General features: G+C 35.2%; 1 protein-coding gene across 11 annotated transcripts in view; it reads left to right on the forward strand.

Annotated features, from left to right (window-relative positions):
• SIPA1L2 (signal induced proliferation associated 1 like 2) overlaps positions 1-25,331 on the forward strand; it is a 122,953-nt gene that overhangs the window by 37,586 nt on the left and 60,036 nt on the right. For all 11 annotated transcript variants that reach the window (XM_072927119.1, XM_030268282.4, XM_030268284.4 and 8 more), the window contains 3 exons: positions 13,130-14,836; positions 20,945-21,078; positions 22,451-22,639. In XM_072927119.1, the coding sequence (XP_072783220.1) occupies positions 13,372-14,836; positions 20,945-21,078; positions 22,451-22,639 (1,788 nt within the window). In that variant the 5' untranslated portion in view covers positions 13,130-13,371. The remainder of the gene's footprint in view (positions 1-13,129; positions 14,837-20,944; positions 21,079-22,450; positions 22,640-25,331) is intronic.

The raw sequence follows: 25,331 nt of genomic DNA on the forward strand, positions 1-25,331 counted from the left end.
TTTCATGGCTTTGATATACGTCTTTGAAGTTTTTAAGTAGCAACCTGTGTTTAAACTCAAATATTAATTTAATGCTTTCAAGTAGCTTTAATGAGTTTATGAGGGTATTTAATAATCAGAGTTTCTTTTTTAAACAAAGGCTATATATCTCTCTTATATTTTCTCTAAAAATAATAGCTGAAAAATGAAAACTATTATTAAAAAAATCTAGTTTTAAAAAGTATGATGTAGGACCACAAAGACTACTATATATTTTGTTTTCTTTTTTATGGTCTTGTCTTAGTTTATCTATGCTAAAAATACATAATTTGTGATCTTTAGGACCTTATTTGTTTACTTATTTTTGTAATTGACAGGGTTGATGTCTGAGTATTCTCCGAAGGGTTTTTTCATTGGAATTTTCTCTAGGCTATTGTTTGAACTAGATAATTTGCTGACTTTAGGAACATATTGAAGTGCATATTTGTTTTGCCTTGTTTTTGACAGGAGGTGGAGGAATGGATTATCACCTAAGAGTAGCACATGGTATTAACTGTTGAGTGTAGGTACAGACCCTTCTTATTCAGAGGAAAAGAAGCATTTAAATAGTCATGCACCATAGTGAACATTTAAAAAGAAATCCCATAGCTTTCCTAGTCTCCTGGGAAGGATAAAGGAAACTGAGATAACTGATACAAGTACTGTTGTACGGTGTCTCAACTGACTGACTTAGATACCAAAAAGATGTGTCATGGGAGAAAAGAAAGGATTGATGAAACTTTATAAAGATACTAAGGAGGAGAAAAAATATTGACATATAGCAAGTGGCAGTAGAGGAGTAATAGTGATATCATGAGGACAAAACATTCAGAGAGGGAATTATTAGAAAAATGGCAGAATTAAATAGAACCCAAAGTTAGTATTTCTAGAGAATGCTACAGCAAAGACGTGCTTTAAAGTCAGATGAACTTAATGCTGTGTTGGAAGGCTGGACTTTTGTCAGACTAATAGACCTTGGAAAGGACAAGGAAAAGGATATTTATAAAATAGGAAGAAATAGGCTTGGATGAAGACAATGATATAGGATGTTTCTTTTCCTTTCATGATGGTTTAGGAGTCTGAACTTGCCAGGACCTAGCAGATCACACCTTGATAGCAGATTATTTTCAGCAAGGGTTTGGTTTTGGAATGGTTTTAACAGTCAGTGAGCAGAAACCAATTTTTTTGGGTGGAAAAGAGAAAGAAGAGTCGAGCTTTTGACTGGTGATTAGCAAAGCTACTGGTTTTTGCCATCTCTTTAATTGCCTACAAATTAAATAAATGGTTGATGAGAGCCATTAGCATCCTAGCTTTGCCTAGAATCATAGTTTACCTTATTAGCCTGTTTTCATTCTGCCTGAATAAGGGTTATCTGTGCCTGAATAAGGTTTATCTGTGAGCACTCCCATTCCAGACCAAAGAGTGTCATGAGCCTAACACATATTCACTTGTCCGGTTTGTGCTTCCTGAATGGAGGATGATAGACATGGGTTGAGATGGAAAATATTGCATGAATTAGGTATGATTTGATGAATACATGGTGCCAAGTATATGGAAATAGAGAAAAGAGGAAGTGGAGAAGCACACTGGAATAAATATGGACGGGAACCACATCATGAGAGGCAAACACTTCCTGGTGTTATGCACCAGACACGGCATACAGATGTACACTGTCCTTAAATGGAAAGGAAACTATACCCATGCCATTTATTTTTGAAATATAAATATGCATTAAAAAAATCTTCCCAGTGAAATAGGGACAGCCTGGTTAATGCTGCTCTGTGTTGAAATAGTCGTTCATGAGACTGTGGCATTGGGATTTTTTGCTCAAGACTTGGCTTTTTTTTTAATCTTCATGTACATTTATTGAGTTTAGAAAAGCTATCTGGGCAGATTCTAGAATATTATTTAAAATCACTCACATTATGAATTGCCCTAGGTAAGGATATTTTTTTTTAAAAGATCATACATAATGTTGACATGAATAGCTGAGACTCTTTGTAAGCAATTCATAATTTGTTGAAAAATATGCAGTCAGTTATAAAGGTTATTTAGGTTATAAAGAAAATAATATTTATGTGATAATGATCTGTATTTTGGGGAAAAATTAGCTATGGGTTTTACTGGTAAGTAGTTGAGTGTGTAGGGGGAAGGAGAGAGAATGCCATTCAGGTAGTTTATTTGTCAAATGTGTAGTTCCTTTTGTAATCTAATACAAGCTTTCTAACAGTCAGAAACATGGCAAATGTGATTGTTCCTTTCTAAATTTGGATTTTGAAATGGATCTGTAGTCTATAATGCAAATACGCTTCAGAAATGAGGGAGATATGCACTGACAGCAAGTAAAAACACAGTTCCAGAAATGTGTGGTCTGTATAAATGATATACAGTTTGTTGGCTGACCTGAAACTTTGTGCTAAATCAAAGCCAATAATGAAATTCAGAGGCAGATTTTTTACAATGCCTACACTGCATTACTATGCCTGTGTGTGAACACTTTGGATCAGTTAATTATACCCTCCTATTTGAACGTTTTCATTTACATAAGGAGCAGAACTTGATAAATCAAATATAAAATTCAGTGTCTGATTTATTGGATGGGGTGTTATGTAATCAGAATTTTAAAAGCAAAAGTTAAAACAAAATTGGCCCTACAAAAGCAAACCATTCCAGATGAATATGAATTTAAAACTAATGTTCTCCATGCTTCCCAAAAGTGGACCACAGTTATGCTTTTCATGGTTCCTAATAGTGCTATTTCTTAGTGTGCTCAGTGATCTGTTTAACGGTAAATTACTGATTATTGAACATGTTAATAAGTAATCTTAAAGCAAGACTTCATTTTAAAAAATGTTTGCCTTTTATCTCTTTATCATAAAGCAGTAAAATTAGGAAGATGTCAGCATGCTTATGGTGGCTTGCAGCTAAGAATCAGAAAAGGCTTATAGACATTGTCTCTAATGTATCTCTAACATAAAGGAATACAACTCTGAATCTGCATTCCTTAACACCAGTCATGATGGTGACTGTCTGGAAAATACATATATATAACAAGGTGTCTTCTTTCCAAGCTATAAAAAATGCGATCTTGTCTCTCTGAGTCAGAATATTTGAAAGATGTGTTTCCACACTGTATTTTTGAAGACAGTTTTTTTTCCTGTTAAAAATGAAAATGCATATTTTCTCAGCAGGACAACTCCAGAAAGTTCTCAGACATGTGCTTTAACTTAGTAAACTGAAGCAAATCTGTAGAACAATGATAATGCAATCTTATTGTTTGGGGTGGGTGTGGTTGTTTTTGTGTTTTGGGGTTTTTTTTTATTTGAGGGGGAAGCAGAGGAGGTGTTCCATAAAGTTGACATAAAGCTTTAACAAAATTATTTTTAATTATAGCCCTTTTAAGTCTCATTGAGAACAAGTTTTTTAGGTTAACTACCTCACAATTCCTGCCAGCTGATAAAAAACCATATAATGATAAAAAACCATTAGGTAAATGAAATCTTATTGATGGTAGTGTGTCAAAGCAGAAGAGTTTTGGAATGAAAGAGTGAGTTTTCAAGCTGTTGTGTAGCCATGACTGAAATCCATGCACCGTCTTTGACTGTCTCATTCATCGACTGATGTACTGAGTGTGTCTTTGCTTTAGGGAGGTTCTTCCTTTCTGTCTCAAAAAGTTAGATTCCTTTAAAAGCTGTATGCATTGGCGTGAGTATTTCTGGTAGAAGTAGCATAAATGTTTTAAGTGGTTTGCTGTTTGGAGGAGTTTGGCGATCTCTGGAGGTAAGCCCAGTGTTTGGGTTTGTAAGGTCATACCTTGGAATCCACATGAGTGCCTAGGTCTGACATCACTGATGTGAGCATGGCAGGCTTGCTTAATCAGTGCTCCTGCCTGAACAGCACTTTTACTGTGAAACACGGTTATAATGGAAATATGCAAAAGAACTTTCTTTTTCTGACAAAAAATGTCTTTGTACATTTCAAAAGCTTTCTTGAGTAGTGTCAGCATCTGAAACCTTCATGGAATAGGCAGACTCAGCTGTTTAATAGATGCATTGTTTTATCTTTTCACTGAGTAGATGAAAAAGCTTTATTTTGGGCCTCACTGTACTTGACTTATGAAAAGTAGAATTGCCTCATAAATTTTTGTGACATACTGACTCTGAAAAGCCAAAGCTTGCAATCTTTCTGTTCTGTTCTCTCTTTTTGAACAGTATCTCTTTCTGCAGTACTAGACTCCTTATTCAACTTCAGTGCAGCTTCTGAACCTGCTTCCAAATTTCTACTTCAGAATGTGAAACAACAGTCAAAATGTTAGCACATCTCTACTTTCCTATCAACTTTTAATTAAAACCCATTTCTTCAGGTAGCCAAAGAGCTGTCAACCCCAGTATTCCTACTTTTTTCAGAATAATCAAAAGCAATTGTATGCACTATGTAGGAACAGCCTGACACACATATCCAAAAACTGTAAAAAAAAAAAAAAAAAAAAAAAAGTGGAAAATACAGTGCTAGTGCATTGTTAGAAATTTATTTGAGCATATTTTTCAGTTAGAAATCTCTCTCCATTCATGAAGTTTGAAATTCTGAAGATTGATAATTCAGATAATGATGTTATTCAACTACTTCTAATTTTTCAATTCCATCATTCCATCTATAGCAATTTGTAATAAATTGTAAGGACAAAAATTCTTACAGTGTGACTTTTTTATGAAATGCACGTTTTTTAATATTAAGTTGCTTCTTGTGGATTTTTTCCTCTGGTTTTCTCTATGCCTGCTCTTAAGCAGAGTGCTTTTCAATTGGAATTTCAATTCTGTGCATTGTGCTAGAATTAAAAGAAATAATTTCTGATGTGACTAATTATGGGAAAAAGTAGAATATGTTCTTTTCTTTGTTTTAAAATAACGCCATGCTCTTCTAAATCGCTGAGTTGCTTTTTGTTTCTGCCAGTATTCTATAAGAACTGCATAAAAGACAGCATTTGTAGCACTTGTAAATATTTCTTAACAACTCGAAGGTAAAAAGTTTGTTTTGAAATGGAGCACATGTATGTTTCTTTCTCAACATTCAATAGTAATATGCTCCTTTCTGTATACTCTTCTGTAAGTCAATTTACAGGTGCTGTATTTCTCTTTTGATGTTGTTATCCAGGTGCATGTGCAATTGGTTGTCCTTTTCTTTGTCTTTGAATAATGCGAACAAGCTACAGTCCCGCCTTCATCTTTCTAAGCTTTGCCTCTGACAGTGACTTGGTCCACGTTTTTATTTACCACGTGGGTTATCACAGTGTTTGGCATCCTGTGCAGTGGACAAAGGAATAGTCCCTGCCTTGTGGATTATGCAATTTAAATGAGAATGCATACATTCATGCAGGAAGGGCCAATTCAACAATCTTCTGACAGTTTGACTTTTGACAATTTCTGAGGGTGTAGATAGTTCTGTTTCTACTGAGGTTTCAGATGTTGTCCAACTTGCTTGAGAAGACAATTTTTTGTTGTTGTTGCTTCTTGAGTGGAACTTGCTTCAATGCAGTATTTCTGTATTATAATTGAAAATGAGTCATCTTTACCCTTTCAGAATAATTCATGCTTTGTCTAATGTGAACTCCCTTACTGAATTGGATCTACTGACTAAGGAAAAGTACATTTAATGCAAACAGATTTTGCTTCTTTCTTTCTAAGATCTTGAACTACACTGAACATATAAAGTATTATGCAAAATTTATTTGTATTTATCTGCTGACTGATATTTTTTCTATGAATCTTGTTTATGTCATACCTGTATCATTATGTGTTGAAGATTCTTCATTTTCAAAGATGAAACTAGAATTAAAATTTTGCCTTACTAGTATTGTAAGGATCAATCTATTTATGAGGAACTTGTAATTACTGTGGAATGTTGGAGGAACAGGCATAAGTATTTCCAAATTCTTTAAAGTAGGGAAGTGTTTTAGTATGTCAGACTGGATGATTCTATGTAAATTACATTCTGGATGTCTTTTTAGCCTCCCTGTAGAATCAGATTATTTAATACACAATAAATTGGGTTCTTTTTTGTTATTCCTGCCCTTTGACATCTAGGTTCTTGAATGGAAAGAATGAAAGGAAACAAAGATTTTGGGATATGTGAGATTTTTTTAAAATTTTCACTGATACCAGAATTTGACTGACAAGTCAAATAACTTTTATTTGCAGCTATTAAAGACTGTCAAAAATTTTTATCTGTTAATAATAGTAATAATAATCTATGAGGAGTTTGATGCATGTCCCCCCCCCGGAATAATAGGTGGTCAATTACATATATATATAAAACATTTATGTATATCTTTTCAACCTTTTTCTGGAACAATTCTTTGGTCTAAGACTTCCTGTTAAAATGTTTCCTTTTTACTTCATTAATTATTTTATGTTGTAGGCTTTACTGCATTTTAAGTTTCATAACTTCAGTTAAAAATAACTGATATAAAAATACAAATGAAATATTCTCAGTGTGGTTGTCAGTGGCAGTTTCACTATTGTTTAAACTCTGCTACTTTACATGGTTCAACCTGAATAAGATACAGCTTCAGTTCCAGTTTTGTAGTTGAGCTCTGCATAAGAACTGCAAGAATAGGAGGATATCCAGTTGGTTCTGGAATTCAAGTTAGCCTTAATGCATCTCTGTCAAATTTTGTGTTAATGGAACAACAGAGTATTGGTATTAATATTCTAAGAAAATGCAGTGCTGAAACAGTCACAAATATATATAAATATAGTTTTCAATAACAGAAGGTGATTTCTAACAGAAGGCTTAAAATAAATGACAGTAAGGCTATGGTCAGTGACAGCTCTGTATAAAACATTGGTGTTCACTGAGACATAACTTAAGTTGCTTGATGAAAAACTTAAGCAGTATTTTTTAGCTAAACAAAGCATTAATTGAGATAAAATATGTAGGACCACATATTCAGGAAAAGTAATAAAAGATAAGCTGCTGGAACTTTGTGATAGGTATTCTTTGGTATAAAGAGTTACACTGAAGAAAGTGTGTCTTTTGTAATGGCCTTTCTTCATTTTTTTCACTGAAAGGATGCAGTATATTTAAAAATAACCAAACTGATGCATAGTATTGAGTTTTGTATTTAGCAGTTGGAAGGTGAGGTTTATTAAAATACTTTCTCTGGAAATGCCAAGACAGGTGAGGAATGTTGACCATAGGATGAACAAATCTAGAATTTTAAAGGGTCTATTTGCTATTACATCTTACACAATTATTTCTGTAGATGGTCATGAGATTTTTCTCTGTCTGTTGGTGAAGGAGAACAGTTATGGCTAGAGAGGTCTCTCCCTTAAAAGTAAAATACCTTTCACTGAACAGCACCAAACAGATGTGGAATTCAAAGTTCTATTGCATCTCTTTCTCAGTATTTATGTTCATCTGCTGTTTTCTTTGTTGGAGAAGGGAACTATGTTTGAAGAACAGAGTATGTTTTTTTATTTTTATTTATTTTTTACCACAATCTTGTACCAGTCCAAAACTAGTTCAATTTCACTGTTTTGCTAGGAAAAGTGATGGTCTTACACCAACACTCAGAATCATGTAGGCTGTTGTCACTCTTAGCTGTAGCTCCTTCCCTCCTTCGCACTCCCTGTGATTGTTTGTGGATAAATTTCTGTAGCTATGTTACTTCAACAACAATTTTTTTCCCGTTTCTGCTCTGAAATTTCACTCACAGAGACTATAAATGTAAAGAAATACAGCATAGCTAAGGAAGTGTGCAACAAATATTCACTACAGAGCAGCTCATCTGTATTTCCATTTGTCAAATAAGGATCTTCCCATCATTTTTCTGTCTCTTTTCTATGTCTGCATATTAATCAGCTATCTGAAATATGCATAGCTGAAGTAACCATTTATACTGTAGTAGTTATAGCTTTAATTGTAAATTTGATGTACAATAATTTGAACTATTTTTTTTCATGAGCTCTGCTCATAATTTGTTCATTGTATTATTTTCAATCCATTTTCCACAGCTGCAATCTGAATAAGTGGCTCAATTATATTTCAGTGTTATTCTCAAATATTCACTGAACCCTATGGAAAACTTTGAAAGAAATATTCTATTTAAAGACAATTATGCTTAAATATCATCATATTATAAGGACATTTGCATGGGAAAAAAAGGCAAAAACATGAAGAACTAATTTTTCTTTTTCATACTACTATCTACAGTAATAAGTCTGTGTGACATCATAATCAACTGTCATGTGATATATCACAGTTTACTGTGATCAGAATTCTCTGAATTGAACTCACAAATAACATTGCTTGAAAATCAGACAGAGCTGTTGCTTTGCTTCTGAAAATTGGGTAGTTCTTTTAGGAACTATTAAGACTATTAAGAAATAATTAAGAAATAGATGCTGTTAGCAGATATATTAAAATATGTAAACCTAAGAACACTTGCTAACATAGTATGTTTAAAAAAAAAACAAAAACAAGTTTGAACTTGAATTAAAAAAACTTTCTTCTGCTATTTTGTAATCTTTCAAAAATTACTTATTTTTTCAGTGATGATCTTAGTTTTGTGACAGATCTTTATGACAGATCTTGTGGCAGATTTGTTCAGTGCGTTATCTCTTCTAGAACCTGTGAAAATAAAGGCAGTTTAGAAATCATGTTAATTTGTCCCTTGCACTCTTCTTTTTCATTGCACTTGAAAGCATGTGCAAAATTTTCTTGCAAACTTCAGATTCCCATGAAGTGGCCATTGTGTAGCTGCTGTTCTGCTGTACTGGCCAAATACATAACACTACTGCACCACTATGTATTCCTTTGAAGACTGGAAACTAACTGGAGGAAGACACAGAAAATGCTGTGTAGAACCAATTGAATGCAAATTAAATGTCGGGTCTTCAGCTTTTGGCATATTATTACTGCCTGTACTCCTATTTTATCAAACTGCACTTCCCATTTTTTTTTTTAAGATTAGTAGAGCTTGAGAGTCATGGTGTATAGAATTGTCATCTTGATAAATAATAGAGATTAATGCTTTCATCCAAATTATGCATTCTTTTTTAGGATGATAGCATTACATAATAATAGGGGCAGATTTCCAAAGTCTTGATCAACAAAATGATCACAGAAAGACTTCTTAAATAATTCATTTCCATCTATCAAGGCTGACACGAGGCAGCGTTACCAAACAACCTCCTTTTGACAGGATAGTCCAATAGCACAGTTCTCATTCATTGCTCTGCTACTGGCACAGGAACATTTGCGGGCACCTATCCAGGTCCCCAGGAAACTTGGAATTGTTCCATGTTAAAGAACTGTAACTGTAGCTAACAAACCAGCTGCTGTATTGAGCTCAGAAGGAAGTCTTTGTAGCTGTGTGGAAGGAACTTAAGTTATTTGCATAACATCCAGCAGTCTTAGTGGGAAGGGTTGGCAGGAGCACAACAGCAGGGTAGGCATCCAGCTTTTCTTTTTTGACCTTATCTGTCACTGATTCCATTCTTCAATGCTAGGGTGAGATGAAAAGAGAGGGAAGTGAAGAACTTGACCAAAAGAGCTGTACAAGTCTGAGGAGAAGAGTACTCATGATCACATTGACATCGTACTTTCTGGAAGTAATAGTTTATTAAACTCAGCAACAACAACAACAAAAAAAAGGTTTACAATAGATAGTATCAACATCAGTGCAATATTTGTGAGTTGGTAAATTCTTACTGTGGAGAGAGAAAATCCTTAACAACAGATAACTTGAGACTATAGTGCTATCCATCAGCATAAGTCAGCTGTCAGCCAGAACATGCTGCTCTACTGAGTTACAGGAATTTACAGAAAGGGTCAATCATGTTAAAAACAGGCAGGCATTTTTTTCAGTTAGGCCAATTTCAGATTAAGAAAAAAAAAAATTAACAGTATATCTTAAATATATTGCATCACTTCTTCAAACATTGCTATTTCCCATAAAATATCAATCTACATTTCCGAACAGGCATTTCTTTAGTCTTCTGTCACACCAGCTTTGCACTGTAAAGAAAATGAATTATCTACCAAAGTACTGTCTTTTGCAATGTACCTCTGTTAAAATACTCAGGCCATACTTCATCAAGTACTTAAGCTACCACTATCACCAGTGGAAAAAAAAATCTTGCTTTCCCCTGGTCTTCAGGCTCTCTGCTGCCCTTCATAAATGTAGATGTTTGTAAGGCCAAACAGTAAATCACACTGTGGATTCGGATTGTTAATAAGTGGCCTGGTAGTGTTCATCTATTGCTCTTTCCTTCTGCCTCCCACCACCTTGTCTCCAGTTTCAGTTCAGCCTTCATTATGCTCCTGGTCCAATTGACTACTTTTGCACAAATGCTTATGATAGATAAAAGGTTAACACAAGATAAAAAAAGAAAGAAATTTTTGCAAGATAGCCTTTTCTTACCTTATATGTATTTTTTCCTATTTTCAGAGATTTATTTTTTATTTTAAAATGCATAAACTGATGACTTCTCTGAATGGTTTTTATGTAGGAAAGGGCAGGAAGTCTAGAAGACGTCATTCACCACAATTTCAAAAATAATTGAATTAACCTTTAATAAGAAGTTAAATATTTTCCCAAGTATGTGAAATTAAACTTACTATGTGTTCTCACTCTTCTATATTCTGACAGAAACAGAAAAGATGATTCTGGAACCGTTTAGTTTTCCTTCAGAGTTTTTATTTAACAAAGGTTTCTTCCACTTCTATGATGGTATAAAGAACAGTCCAAGAAATTATTAAAAAGCTGTCAGCTGTTCATATTAATTTTCAAGGAACTTTCTTCTATTTTAACTCTGCAGAATTACATGTGCTCCAAAAATGTTGAGCATATTGACACATCTGAGAGCAGTCCTGCAAAGAACTCTTTGGATTATCGGTGAAGGAAAAGCTGGACATTACCCAGCAGTGTGTGCTTGCAGCTCAGAAAGCCAAACGTGTCCTGGGCTGCCTCCAAAGCAGTGTGGGCAGCAGGGGAGGGGGGGATTCTGCCCCTCTGCTCTGCTCTTATGAGACCCCACCTGGAACCCTGCATCCGGCTCTGGGGTACCCAGCACAGGAAGGACATGGAGCTGTTGGAGCGAGTCCAGAGGAGGCCATGAAGATGATGAGGGGAGTGGAACATCTCTTGTGAGGAAAGGCTGTGAGGGAATTTGGGTTCAGCCTGGAGAAGAGATGGCTGCAAGGAATCCTAATTCTGGCCTTCCAGTACCCAAAAAAGGCCTGCAAGAGAGCTTGAAAGGGACTTCTACAGGGCATGTAGTGGCTGGATGAGTATTAACTGTCTTAAACTGAAAGAGATCAGATATTAGGAAGAAATTCTTCATTATGAGGGTGGTGAGGCACTGCAACAGGTTGTCCAGGATGGGATCCCCCACCCCGGGAAGTGTTCAAGGCCAGGTTGGATGGGGCTCTGAGCAACCTGGTCTAGTGGAAAGTGTCCCTTTACATGCCAGGGGAGTTGGGACTAGATGATCTTTAAGTTGCCTTGCAACCCGAACCATTCTATGATTCTTTGACCAATATTTTTCTTTTTGTATAGTATTTTTGTAAGTCAGTGTTCAAAAATCCTAGCTGCCACTTTTCAAGTGCTACTTCTCTGAAAAGATCAGTTGTTTAAATAATCTTTTGGTCTTCTGTAAGGAACCCATTTGTCTTCATTGGCCAGCAAGGAATTTCTATGGAGTGAAAGTAAGCTGCAGAGATGCATTGTTATTGAAATTGTCAGCAATTTCTACTACGGGTCACGTAGAAACCATAGCAGTTAGGAGAGTGCTGAAGTCTAACTTGGGTTTGTTACCTCATTACTGCAGAAGTGTTCTAAAGTTTGCTATATCAAACACAATTTTGGTTGATTTCTGACAAGCAGAAAAAAATAAGGTGTCACAATTTAATTTATATTATTCCCTTGTCCCTCATCTCATCCTTCCTCTCCATACCCCAAAGAGTTTTTATCACATAAAATATAGGAGAAAAATCACATCATCTAACTCCTCTTACTACCTCATATTGTAATTGAAATCAAGGGAGAATTTATATTCCAAGCTAATTTAACCTGACTTCTTTTTAGTCTCTGGTAAATGCATATTGTCCTTATTTGCAGCATCTTAAAAGATTTTTATGTTGGCATTTTGTTCAAGGAATAAAATCTGAAGAAGTACACAGCATTCTGTCTTGTCTCTTGTTTTAATCCGCTTTTATGCAATGGATTAATGGATGGACTCTGCTTGCAAATTAATCTTCACAGCATGAGTCATGGTTATTCTTAAGACTATTGAAGAGTATTTTTATATCCTAACAGTTCCAATTTTCTGATCAAATTGAGGCTTATCAATAGAGCTGCTATCTATTCTTATTTACAGAAGAAAACAGACATGTTCTTTATCACAATTACTGAGTTAACAGTCTGGGTTTCCAACCAGAGGAATATAATGCAACAAAAACAACTGTAACTGTTTTACACAGCTAAATAATAGTTTGCACTCCAAAGAGAGGAATGTAAGTAAACCTCCCTTTGGGAAGAGAGAAGGGGAAGTAAATGAAATACATTAATTCACTGAATTAATCATAGTGGAACAATTATTTATCTTTAAATGTTCTTTTAAATGGGGCAAAACACATCTCTCTTCATAAGGTCCTATCTGCTCCATATATTTTACTTATGTTTTCTACCAGTCTTGCCCTACCACTCCTGTGTGCATTAACCATTTTCAAGAAAGCTTGGAAAAAAGTATCTTAGATGTTATGCCAACAAACCCAGTGATTAGATGGAGAATAGGCATCTGAGTTGCTGTCAGCATTGCAGGGAATGCAGAGAGAATTCTGTTGCTATTCTGCTTGTGCATGTACTGGGGAGCCCATGAGAGATGTAGGTTCAAGCTTCTCACATCCTGTGGAATCACATGAAAAACTGGAATTATTACATTTGCTGGGTTTTAAGGAGTCCAAGGGTAGAAAATTATATGAAGCAAGTCACTTTAGGACCATCCAGTTTCATGGGGTGTTATGTATTTACAAGCAAGAGTGAAAACTTACTGTTATTGAGTATAAACATTTTGACACTCTTTTATTTTTTTTTTTTCCTTATGAACAGATTGAAGAAATTTTTCTGGATTAATACTGAACTGAATGCATCTGAACTGAAGAAAATGTTTTGAGATTGCTCTCCTGATAGAAATTGTAAAAAAATGGTACACTGAGGTCCCTGCCTGCACCTGTGGGAAGACTGTAACGGTATTTTTATATCACAGTTTATTGGCCCATAAAAGATGATGTAATAACAAATGTAACAGTAAATTTATGCAATAGTAGTGGTTCTCCTCCCACTGACTGGACATGAGTGATCAAAGGTCTTTGCAAGAAGACAAGCACAAGGTTAGCAGAACTTCCTCCAAGTTCAGGGAGTCTTCAAGAAGCATGCAATCTGACGATTATTTCGCTAGAAAACTTAAAGCCTTGAATGGTAGCATGGGTCCTCCTGTTTCTTCAAATGCCTCCAGCAAAGCTGAAAATAATCAAACAAATGGTACACCAGCCGTGCCTAAAATGGGTGTTCGAGCAAGGGTATCTGAATGGCCTCCTAAAAAGGATTGCTCTAAGGAGCTGAGTAAAGCTGCTTGGGAAAACAGACCTCCAGCCAGTTATGAAGGTGTTGCCTCAGTACTTCCAAATGGACAAAATGACCAAAGTGATGAACAGCAAGAAGAGCTAGAACTGGAATTTACAGAGGGAAAATATTCAATTGGAGATCTTTTTGTTCATTCACCTCAAAGGGGTCTTCATCCCATAAGGCAAAGAAGCAACAGTGATGTGACAATAAGTGATATTGATGCTGAAGATGTGTTAGACCAAAATGCTGTTAACCCAAACACTGGAGCAGCTCTTCACAGAGAATATGGCAGTACTTCTTCAATTGATAGACAAGGCTTGTCTGGAGAAAATTTTTTTGCAATGCTGAGAGGATACAGAGTGGAAAATTTTGAACATAAAACCCTTGCTCCTTTTGGATTTTCTGAGTTTTTCCACTGTGATCCCACGGTTTCTCCGAGTCTACATGCTGCTGCACAGATTTCCAGGGGAGAATTTGTCAGGATTTCTGGGTTGGATTATATGGATAGTGCCCTACTTATTGGTCGAGACAGGGAGAAATCCTTCAAGAGGAGACTTAAATCAGAAGCAGTAGAAACATCTCTGTTTAGAAAATTGCGAACAGTTAAAAGTGAGCATGAAACTTTTAAGTTTTCATCAGACCTGGATGATAGACTTGACAGAAATGTTCGTTCTTGGAACTGTCAGAAATGTTTTGCACATTATGATGTTCAGAGCATTTTGTTTAACATAAATGAAGCAATGGCTACCAGAGTAAATGTAGGAAAAAGAAAAAATATCACCACTGGGGCCTCAGCTGCGTCACAAACTCAGATGCCAGCAGGCCAGCCTGGAAACTGTGAATCTCCTTTGGGAAGCAAAGAGGACCTCAATTCAAAAGAGAATTTAGATGCTGATGAGGGCGATGGGAAAAGCAATGATTTAGTATTGAGTTGCCCTTACTTCAGGAATGAAACTGGTGGGGAAGGAGATAGACGGATTGCACTTTCTAGGGCAAATTCAGCATCTTTTTCTTCAGGTGAAAGTTGTTCTTTTGAGTCCTCTCTGAGTTCCCATTGCACAAATGCTGGTGTTTCAGTTCTGGAAGTACCAAGAGAAAACCAGTCCATTCACAGAGAGAAAGTAAAGCGTTACATCATAGAACACATTGATCTTGGAGCATATTATTACCGCAAGTTCTTCTATGGAAAAGGTAAATTTTTCTAATGCAACTGTTCTGATGTATTCATGCATTAGATTTAAATTGCTTAGTAAAGATTATAATTTGTTTTCCTTCTTCTCTACAGCGAGACCTAGATATTCCAGAGAATCCTGAAACTTTATTGAAATTAAGTCTGTTCTTTTTGGTCTCTCAGGGCAAAGCAGTGGGTTATGTATGGTTATGCAATAACTGTGTGAGTTCATTAAGTGATTTAATGAAAGGTCATATAAAATAGCATGTAAGTTAACCTCTCCAACCCAAAATTTCTTGATCAGCAGGAAGAAAATAGGTCATTTATATCCAGTAAATGCACTGGAAATACTGATACTCAGAGTGGCAACAGTTATTTCCTAAAAGGTGACTCCAAAAGAGAAAGTTTTATTATTGAGGCTTCTGACTCTCTTTTAGATTCCGCTGTCTTCAAGTGTGTCTTGAGACCTTTCATATTGTATGTACATGTACATACTCCTTAAATAGAGAGCTGCTGATGTTATTTAGGTTTTCAGCTTAAAGAAGGATGTCTTATGCCTCTCTCCTAGCCTCATACCCCTTTCTTTAGGATGTGTTTAGTCTGCAAACTGCCAGGATACTCTTGTCATCATAGTAATTATTATAGTAATCATTATTCAGATAAACTGTTTCCACTTTGTGATCAGCTTTGATAGTCTGCATTCAGTATTGGCTTGTGCAATGTGGATGAAAGCCCTGGTTTTGTGGGAGAACTCCAACATACCTATCTCTGTCCTTTCTGTATTATCAATTACAGCTAGTTCTTGCTTTTATTTAAAGAAAAATCTGCTTCTGCTTTTAAAAAAAATATTACAGCCGTATTCTTGTTGTTCTTCTTGAAATCATACTTCCTCTGCTTTCTAACTATATTTGAACTTCAGGAAATAAGCATGGTACTGTTACTCCTTCCTCCTGGGACTCAAAAGAGGATCCAGTAGAGTGCTGGTCACAATACAATAGAAACTGAGAGCACATTAGCTGTAAAAAAAAGTACTTAAAAGGCAAGGAAGAGAAGAATCTGAATCTGTGATGGAAGAGGAAGAAAAAGACCCACAGCTAAGCAAGGAATGGGCAGTAAATTCACAGGTTCAAAATGGATTCCAAGCTGGACAGGTTGTAAATTATATAAAAATGTTGAGGGAGTCAGAGTGCAAGACAATTAAGTGAAACTTTTGACAAGAGGGTGGCACATTTTTTGAGAGGCAGAGAGAAGGAAAGATTGGCATTCACAAAAATGAAAGGAAGACTGTCAGTAGACAAAGGTGGTGGCAGGATTGGCAGGGGGAAGGCGGCGACAAGAATTAAGCCAGATGAAAGAAGACTTGTTTGGGAAGTGCTTTTATCTTGGATGAGTTACAAGTGCTGAATCTTGTCAGAGAAATTATAAAAAGAAAATGCAGATGCATACTCAAATCCACTTTAAATACTACATTATGAACAAACGTAATGACCTTTCTGGAAAATTGATGTCAATGTCATTAGTTTTTATTAACTTCTGTTCTGAAGCAGTATCAGAGTTTTGTCCCACATAGTGTAACACTTGGAAACTTGAATTGCTACTAATTGTTCTCTAGGTAGAGTTCTTCAAAAGTAAATATGGTATGATTCATTTAATATCCAGTAATGAATTCTTACCTTCTCACCTTTACAATGATATGAAAGCCATGGCCTGTTGTACATTATCTTTTTATAGAGCTGTAACAGAGGCTAAATGAGAGAAATCTGTATTGAATGGCTTTTACGATGAAACACATCAGGGCAAACAAGCTCATGAAACTAAAATCTTAATTTTTAATATATACTATATTAAGGGATGAAGCACATAAGGAATTGCCACATTATTTCTAATTCAATACAGTTCTCACCTAAGCAAAATTTACTGTGGATAGAGGAAATAATCCAGGCATTTTGCCTTGGGCACCAAGATGTCTTGCTGCTGGCCTGAACTTCCATGTTGAAAAGAATTGACATTTATGTTCATACTGGGTCTACGTGATGCTCTTCCATGACAGTGAGCTCTCCTATCTAATTTTTAGATTTAGTTGTGCAATTTAATTTTTTCAAAACCATTGTGGTAGGATGAAACAAAAATTGAGCAAACAATAGTTACTTTTACATACTATTGCTGATCTCTGTTGCCTTTAGGAAAATATATATGAAAAAGAAATAGCTTTCTGAACATTTCATTTTGTTCACAGTTTTATAATTGGCACTTGTCAGCATACCAGTTTTATTTCTGTTTTAAGATGCATGGAAGAAACACCCTGGCATGTGTAGCACTAATTATTCAATTCCCTTTCAAGAAATGTGAGATTTGGGATTCAGTGTTTTCTGAAATGAGTTGTAGTTTTATACTGCATATTTATAAGCTTTGTAACTATTGTTAAAATCAAATCCATTGCAAGTGATATAAAATATGTTATATTTGTTGAATATATCTTCTCAGTTTTCAGTTGAGAACTGTAAAAGCTAGAATATATTATTTTATCTCATTGTTATGGTGGTCAGTGATTTGTCCATTTCCCCTTGTGCAATTATCCTCCTAATTCCTCAAGACTTGTTTATTATTACCATGCTTTTTATCTGAGGGATACTTGCAACTATTTAATGTTACTGACACTATCTGCTGATATGGGATTGAAAAAATGTCCTAAAAGAAATGTTCAGGATTATCAAGGCATTGGTATTAACTCAGTTTTGTACAATTAAGACTTTTATATTAGGAGAAAAATTGACAACTATTCCTCAAAGTGAAAAAGTAAACAATGACAAGTATTTTAGCATCTCTCTAGATCTCAGTTAGAAAATAGCACTTATTTTCTTCTTTTCTCCCCAGCTAGTTCTTTTAAGCCAACATAAATACATTTAAATTAGCTTAATGAGTTTGTACTTTTTGAAATTAAAAAAAAGATGCCTTGAATTAAAAATGTTTTCCCCAAATCCCAGAATATCAGTAGCTGTGCTATTCAATTTACTTCAGCTTCCTTACTTTTCTTTTCTAGTTTATCTATTTTTTAATGCATATAAATAGTGTGTTTGGGTTTGTTTTTCATGTTGTACAAGAAATTAGTAGGTATTTTCACACACTTATATTTTTCTGCTCAGAATACTGCAGCCATCTAATAGAAATCTAATAACTGTGTAATACTTTTCTAGTTTTCTTTTCTAGATTTACATCAGAATGGAAAGCTCTAGACTTCTGAGAAGTTTACCTTATGTCAAAGCCTGCATTATGCAGCTGTGGGAGGCTTTTCTGTTATTGGAAGTGTTTGACCTCTGAACTTCTCTCTTTCTCTCTCCCTCTCTCTGTCTTCTCTGCGAAGTCCTGTTCCCTTTGATAAAATTTCCCATTTAAACTCAAAGTTCTACTTTAACACCAGAAAGTCCATAAGGTACATTATTGATCCATTCAGGTAGAATTCTCGGACTGGGAAAGGAATGTAGTTGGAGAGCATGAGCAGATAATTTAATGCTTGTGCCTCTTTTATTGCAGGTGTTCCTTCCAAAAAAGTTGCAATGTGTTGATGCTCATTTTCCTTCCACTAGGAGATGGATTGGAACCACCTACATACTTCATAGATAGATTTTTGAAAGACTACTGGAAACTTAGTTTAAATGATTTGAGAAATAAGACTGTCTTTTATGTAGAGATGATTTAATTCTTTTGCATTAATTCTGAGAGTATAGATGACTTCTTAGTGAAAGAAATTTTGGAAAAGAATTCTTTATACATTTCTATAAATGCATTACTTAAAGTATCAAACTAGCTCATAAATGCTAGCAAAATGTTTTTTTTTTAAATCTAGACAATCTTTAAGGAGACATTAATAAATTATTTTTTATTTAAAATATGAGATAAATTGGATAAATATAGCATAAATTGGATTGGAAGACATTTCTGCAGGCCATCCAGTCTAACTCCCTCTTTTAAATTTCCCTTTAAATGTAGGTTCTGAATAGGTTGCTAAAAACCTGTTTCCCTTTAGCTGTGGCTTTAGGTTTTTTACAGTATCTAAGGATGGAGATTTGACAATTTCTCTTGGAAACCTGTTTGTGTTAGATTCCCCCTACTCAGAGGCTGCATGTTGTGACGGTTGCATCTTGTTCTTTAACTTTGTGCCTTTGAGATGAGTCTGTTTCTCCTTTCTCTACAACCTCCCAGCAGCTCATGGGATCCAGCAGTTGTTTACCCTGTTAACCTGCTCTCCTTCAGCTGCACAAGCCCATTTCTTTTAGCCTTTTCTCACCTGTTATATTCTCCAGCCCTCTAATTGTCTTCATAGTTGTCTGTTGGCCTTATCCCACTCTGTCCAAGATTGGACACTGCTTCTCATATGTCCCTGAAGTGCCAAAGAGAAAGGCATAATGTCCTCCTGAGCTGCTGCAAGGCTCTTGCCCAGAGTGTGGTTGCCCTCCATCTCTGCTGGGACATCCTGCTGGCTGCTGGGCAACCTGTGCTGACAGGGTCCCCAGTCCTCTTCCACAGAGAGGCTCCTGAGGCAGTGGGTTCCCAGTCTGTTGCATGAGCTTGTTCTGCTCTATGTGCATTTCTGTGTTGGTCTTCATAAAGCTTTTGCAGTCCATTTTCTCAGATTATGAAAATGAGAGTTTGTTTTAAACTGTCAGGTTGAAAACTTTACGTGGTTTAAGAGTTGCTTCACATGCAGCTCAGCTGTCACAGCTCAGCAATAGCTGCCTCCAGGGGAAGAGGAGAGTGGGAAGTGAAGCACAGACACCAGCTGTGGGACTCCACTTGTGTAGCTTTGCCCTTGCCTGCTTTTGTTAAAATTGCAAAGATTATGCATTTCCATGTCTGCCGTGTGCACATATTCCTGATTTGTTAAAAGCTTGCTGGTTTTAATCTGTTGCACTCCTCTGCAGTCCTAACCACCAATACATGAACTATCCTTTTAGAGCTTAATCAGGGGCAGCAACTTATTGAGGATGAACTCCATTCCATCATTTAGATAATTTATTAAACAATATTTATTAAACAATAACACCTCCAGCATCAAATTCTGATAAACATTTTAGTAACTGGTCACTAATTGCAATTTGTATTACTGATCACAGTCCTTTAAGGTCAATTGTCCAGCTGGTTTCCATCCACCTTGCAATTTGCATGTCCAAACTATGTCTTTTCAGTTTAGCTACACAGATATACTATGGGAGACTTGGTGAAAAGCATTGCTAAAGCACAAGTGGGTGACATTCATTGCTCCTTCCTCATCCATAAAGCCAGTCACATCACTGCAGAAAACAACTGGATTGGTCATGCATGATTTGCATTTTTAAAATCTATGCAGGCTGTTTCCAAGTATCTTTTTGTCCTTCATGTGCCTGGAAATGTCTTCCATGAGAATTTGTTCCTTAATCTTCCTGGGAACTAAAATTTATAGTGGCTGTTCTATGGCTTCCCAGACCCTCTTGCCCTTTTTTAGAGGCGTCTGTAACTACTCACTATGACCTTTCCAAGGTGGTGAGGTGGAGCCTCAATACACGTCCTGATTGGTCACATGGATTTGAGTGTGTCTGCTCTCATTAAATAGTCTCTAATGTGATCTTTCACTTCAGCTCCTAGTGCTTTACTCTCCCCAGCTGGACCAGTTGCCTCAAGGATGAATTTAACTATTCATCAAACACTGAAGAGTTACTAGACTCAGTTTTCCCTTGTTGAGTTGCTGCTTGGAATGTAAAGTTATAAATAAGAATAAATTTTATTTGTTGAAGACTCTTAGCTTTTATTCAAGATTCTCTGTAGATACTGTTTCTCCAAACTGGTTTCCTATGGCATGAAGCAAAAAGATTAATTTTGTAGTAAAAAAGGAAAAAAAAATAATTTAATAGTAGTAGCAATTGCAGTAATTTATGTTATATGAGTGACCATTTTGCTCATCAAAATTAGCATTTGTGATTTATGTACTTATTGTACAGTTCAGAAGATCACCAGCTGGTGTATTCACAGACCTCATAGTTCAATTAAAAATAATCTCTTTTTTTTGCTGCAGAAATATTTTTTTGAGATTTGATGAAAATTTTCTAGGAGATTCATCCTTTACTCTTATCTCTTAATTCATTCCTATTCAAAAGAACATCAGAACTACTTTGGAATAGATGAAAATCTTGGACCTGTAGCAGTCAGCATCCGGCGGGAAAAGGTTGAAGATGCTAAGGAGAAAGAAGGATCTCAGTTCAACTATCGTATAGTTTTCAGGACAAGTGAGGTAATGTTCATGCCATAATTCTGCAAAGCAATGGAAAAGGTCACTTAGAGCTTAGGATACTAGTTGTTTGTCTGGGGTTACATTGCTAACTTTGAAAGTAAATCTCTTAATGGGAAAGGATGTTTCCTGTACCATTAGTAAATGTAGTTACTCCTGAACAAAGTTTTCCTTTTCTGTACCACATCAAATTTTTGTGTTTTTGAGTGAGCACCTAAAAGAAGGTAAGTTGGCTGAAGAGAACTGCAAGGTGCAAGCAAGGGAACAGATGTTAACACAGCTAAAGAAAAGTGTGGATCAGGCTGCTTAGTGTTATATTTCTAATTATAGAAATAAAAGATTAAGAAATGTAGGGATAAAGGGAGCTATAAAATAGGAAAACCGGTATAATGACTTATTTGTATTATTTCATTTTGTTTCAAAATACTTTCTTAGAAGCTTTTTTGTGACATGTTTCTATGTACTTCTATATGGATGATTTGCAGGAGTATTAATATATCTATAAAATAATGGTCTTATTTGAAAGAAGAATTTGCTTGTGGATGTTGTGTGTGAAGCCTCATAATTTCTATTTCAAGCAATTTTACATCTCTTGCTAAACAATTTCTTTATCACTTCAACTACCTTAGATTTTTATGAAAACACACAATGTTATTATTGCAGTGGACAACTGTAAATTTTTGAAATCCTTAGGACTATTGATTTTTATTTTGACTAGGATACAGAGAAGTGTTAGCTAGACCTCCTGATATCACTGGACTCTTGTGCTTTTGCAAACAGATGTAAAAACAGATATAGATGTAATTTTTGTTTTCAGTTTAGATTTCTTCATAGCCAAAAATGTGGTGTCCATGTATACATGTGTGGAAAGGTGATCCAGGTGACGCAGTTCTATGAAATTAATCTCTTTTTGTCAAATCCAATGAAGATAAAGCAGCATTGATTAAATAATAGGAGAATGGGTTAAGTAAACTTGCGATTCACTATAGCTTATCTCACGTGTCCAGCCTCACATTTGACTAATGTTTGCCAGGGTAGAATGGCAAAATTAACTGTTTTTAGTTTACTGGTGTCTTTAATACTTTCTCCTCCCCCAAAAAAGGAATATTGTTAGTAATTGTAATAAATTGTTAACATGCTTCATGAAATTCTTTAGGCAAAAAATATATTTGTCTCTTACACATTGAAAGCTTGTCTGCTCTTTAAAAGTTATTTACTAATTTTTTTTTTTACTGGATAAAAAAATTAATTAAAATTAGGGTGTTTTTCTTTCCATTTCTTTTTTCCATGCTTTTGCTAAAACCTGAAGTTTTTATCTCTAGGGTTTAGAGTATTAAAGCTAAAAATGTTTTGTGTGTGTTTACCTTTAATACAGCTTACCACACTTAGAGGAGCAATTTTAGAAGATGCTATACCATCCACTGCTCGTCATGGCACAGCAAGAGGTCTGCCTCTCAAAGAGGTGCTGGAGTATGTAATACCAGAGCTGAGCATCCAGTGCCTGAGACAGGCTTCCAGCTCACCCAAAGTTCCCGAGCAGCTGCTTAAACTGGATGAACAAGGGGTATGTTGCAAGAAGGCACATGGCCTTCTTTTTAAATACTATTCTTTAGATAAATAGAACAAAAAAAAAAAAATACTAAATATTTTGCAGACTGGGCTAATTTACATGGATCTGCAATGCAAACCATTCAGTTTCTTGGTTTTAGAGAAACCTGCCTATTTTTCACTGACAAAATGAGGTTTGCTTTTCTAAGCAAATAGTTCTTAAAATACATTTCAGCTGAAGAAAGTAAATATTGGTCTATGGAGATTGTCTTTCAATGTCTGAGTGAAAGATTATGAAGTTTTAACATCAGTAAGAAGGGATTTTCACAATCTGTATTTGCACTTAAATATGTACAAAAGTCGAATGGAAATGAAAATACATCTAACACTATTAGTATTATGTGTGGGTAAGGAGCAAAGCACGTTGTGTCTTAAGTCTCTGCAGCTAAAATTTATAGTTATTTTTTACAATACCATTTTATGATATGTATTTGTATTTTATGAATTTGCTGTAGTCTTACTAGAATAGAATACTTCTGTATTCATAGAACTGAAATTGTGATTGACACTACTGAATTAACTGCATGGCAATAAAATATTCGAATGGCTTAAATTTTGAGAGAAAATGGTGAGGTCTATTAAGTTCAGTAAAAGTGAATCTGCTTCATTCAAAGCTAGTAGTTAAATTTATGGTTTTTTAATGTTTTGTGAAGGACACACTTATGATGGTTTTTAAATTATGTTTTTTTAAAAAAATGTTCATTTAAATTGAAGATTTTACTTTCTAGGTGAAAGTCAGTATCTATCTGTTGAAGTCCAATCCTATGACTTGAACCAGTTGAATGTGATGGTGCTATAGTTAATTATTTATTGCTGATTCAGTTTTGAATGCAGTAATTGCATCTAATGTTGGTGGTATCTATGAGAATTCCTTGTGCCTGTAACAATTGCTTGAAACAAAGCGCACGTAGTCAGAGGAACAGAATTGGCTTTTTTTGGATGGATTATTAAGCTATCTTTTATATGTTCATTTTAGTACTTTTGCTCCCATTAGTGTTTGAGGATGGTGTTAATTTTGCTGAATGTTGTTTTCTTCTGTGTTTGTCAGTTTTTCTGGTAAAAACAATGCAGGAAAATCAGAGGCACTGAATTTTGGACCCAAGAGCTCGTGATGTGCTCTTGCTCTCTGTTGTTTTAACTTCAGAGAGTTTGGGTTAATCTAGTAAATAACATTCACTCTCAGAGGGGCAGTATTGAGTATGACTGTGTTTGATCTTATCTGAATATTCCTCAAACTCACTAACAGTATTTCCCAAAAACTGGGAATTGAGATTGTCTACTGAAATGAACAGAGTGATTCTTTAATCATCATCCCCTCATTTTGAGAAACAGCAGTATATAGCACTTCCTTTTATTTTGTACAACCAGTTCTGAAATTCAGTCCTATTATTAAATGGGCTGTCACCTGACAAAATGTATTATTAGTATATCTTATGTACCACTTACTACAAGGTGATTACTTGAACATAGAACACTGTGCAAAGAACTGGCATGAGATCCATTTTTGGTTTTAATCCTCTTAGGTACTTCATGCATTCAGTTCATTAAGTAAAGACAAAAAGAGTTATGCTTGGCAAGTGAAGATGATGACTTGGAAATATCATGAATTTAAAAAGATGAATTATGAACTGGAAGATTAGTACTGTCACCAGAGTGATATAAATTTTGTCTAATGGAGTATTAAATGTTTGCATATTTCCATAGCCAACTGAAGAATTTGATGTTTTGATTTTATTCTCTACCTATTTGATAACTTTTCTGTGAAATCTAATATGGATTATGAAGCAAACATGTAGCTAAATTTTGTCTCTAAAAATGACAGTAGAAACTAGATGTAAATTGAATGGTTGATCTAATTTGAATGTGTTAAGAAATTGCCATTTCCCAGTTATTCTGCCATATGATGGTCATCATTAAATTCAGCTGTATATTTACAAGAAAAGTCAATATTTTATCTGCTACTGTTGTTTTTTCAAACTTTCCCCATCTTCCCCCTAGTTTCCCTGTCAAATTTCTGCTAATCATTGTTTATTGTATATACTTTTTGGTTCCCCTCACATTGCTCTAAGAATGCTCACTTCTCTCTGAGCTATAGGATAAAGTTTAAAAAAGACCAAAGAAATTCAGATTGGCTGCAGTGACATTTAGTGGCTATTGTGTGTCTAATCTCTTGATGCTCCTTGATAGTAAAGAATCTAAAATCTTCACATGATGAAAGTCAACAAGTTGCTGTTACATGATAAATAATCTGTGCAAAAAATTGACAGGATGCCAAGATTCAGTAGTGAGTGATTCAGACAAGAACAGAATCATTTTGAGTCGGGAAGGACTGCTATGCACCTTCAATACATATCAGATACCCAAGTAGCTAAATGGGTTTAGCAGGTTTTTTGTGGTGCCATGTTATTAAATTGTTCTCAGTGTAAAATATAAGTAAATATAAAATTTCTGAATTGGAAATAATTAAATCAGAACCATGTCTACAATTATTTACTTTAAAAATTTGAATAAGCATGTGGTACCATTTCAAAACTGGCAAATTTTATCAGTTTTAAATATTCTGATAGTTCTTCATGCCAGTTAAATGCATGACATAAGAAGATCCTGCCGAAGCTTGTTGAGTTATTTCTCTTTTAGGCACTGACATT

Source organism: Taeniopygia guttata, chromosome 3 (genome assembly GCF_048771995.1).
Source record: "Taeniopygia guttata chromosome 3, bTaeGut7.mat, whole genome shotgun sequence".
Lineage (NCBI taxonomy): Eukaryota > Metazoa > Chordata > Aves > Passeriformes > Estrildidae > Taeniopygia > Taeniopygia guttata.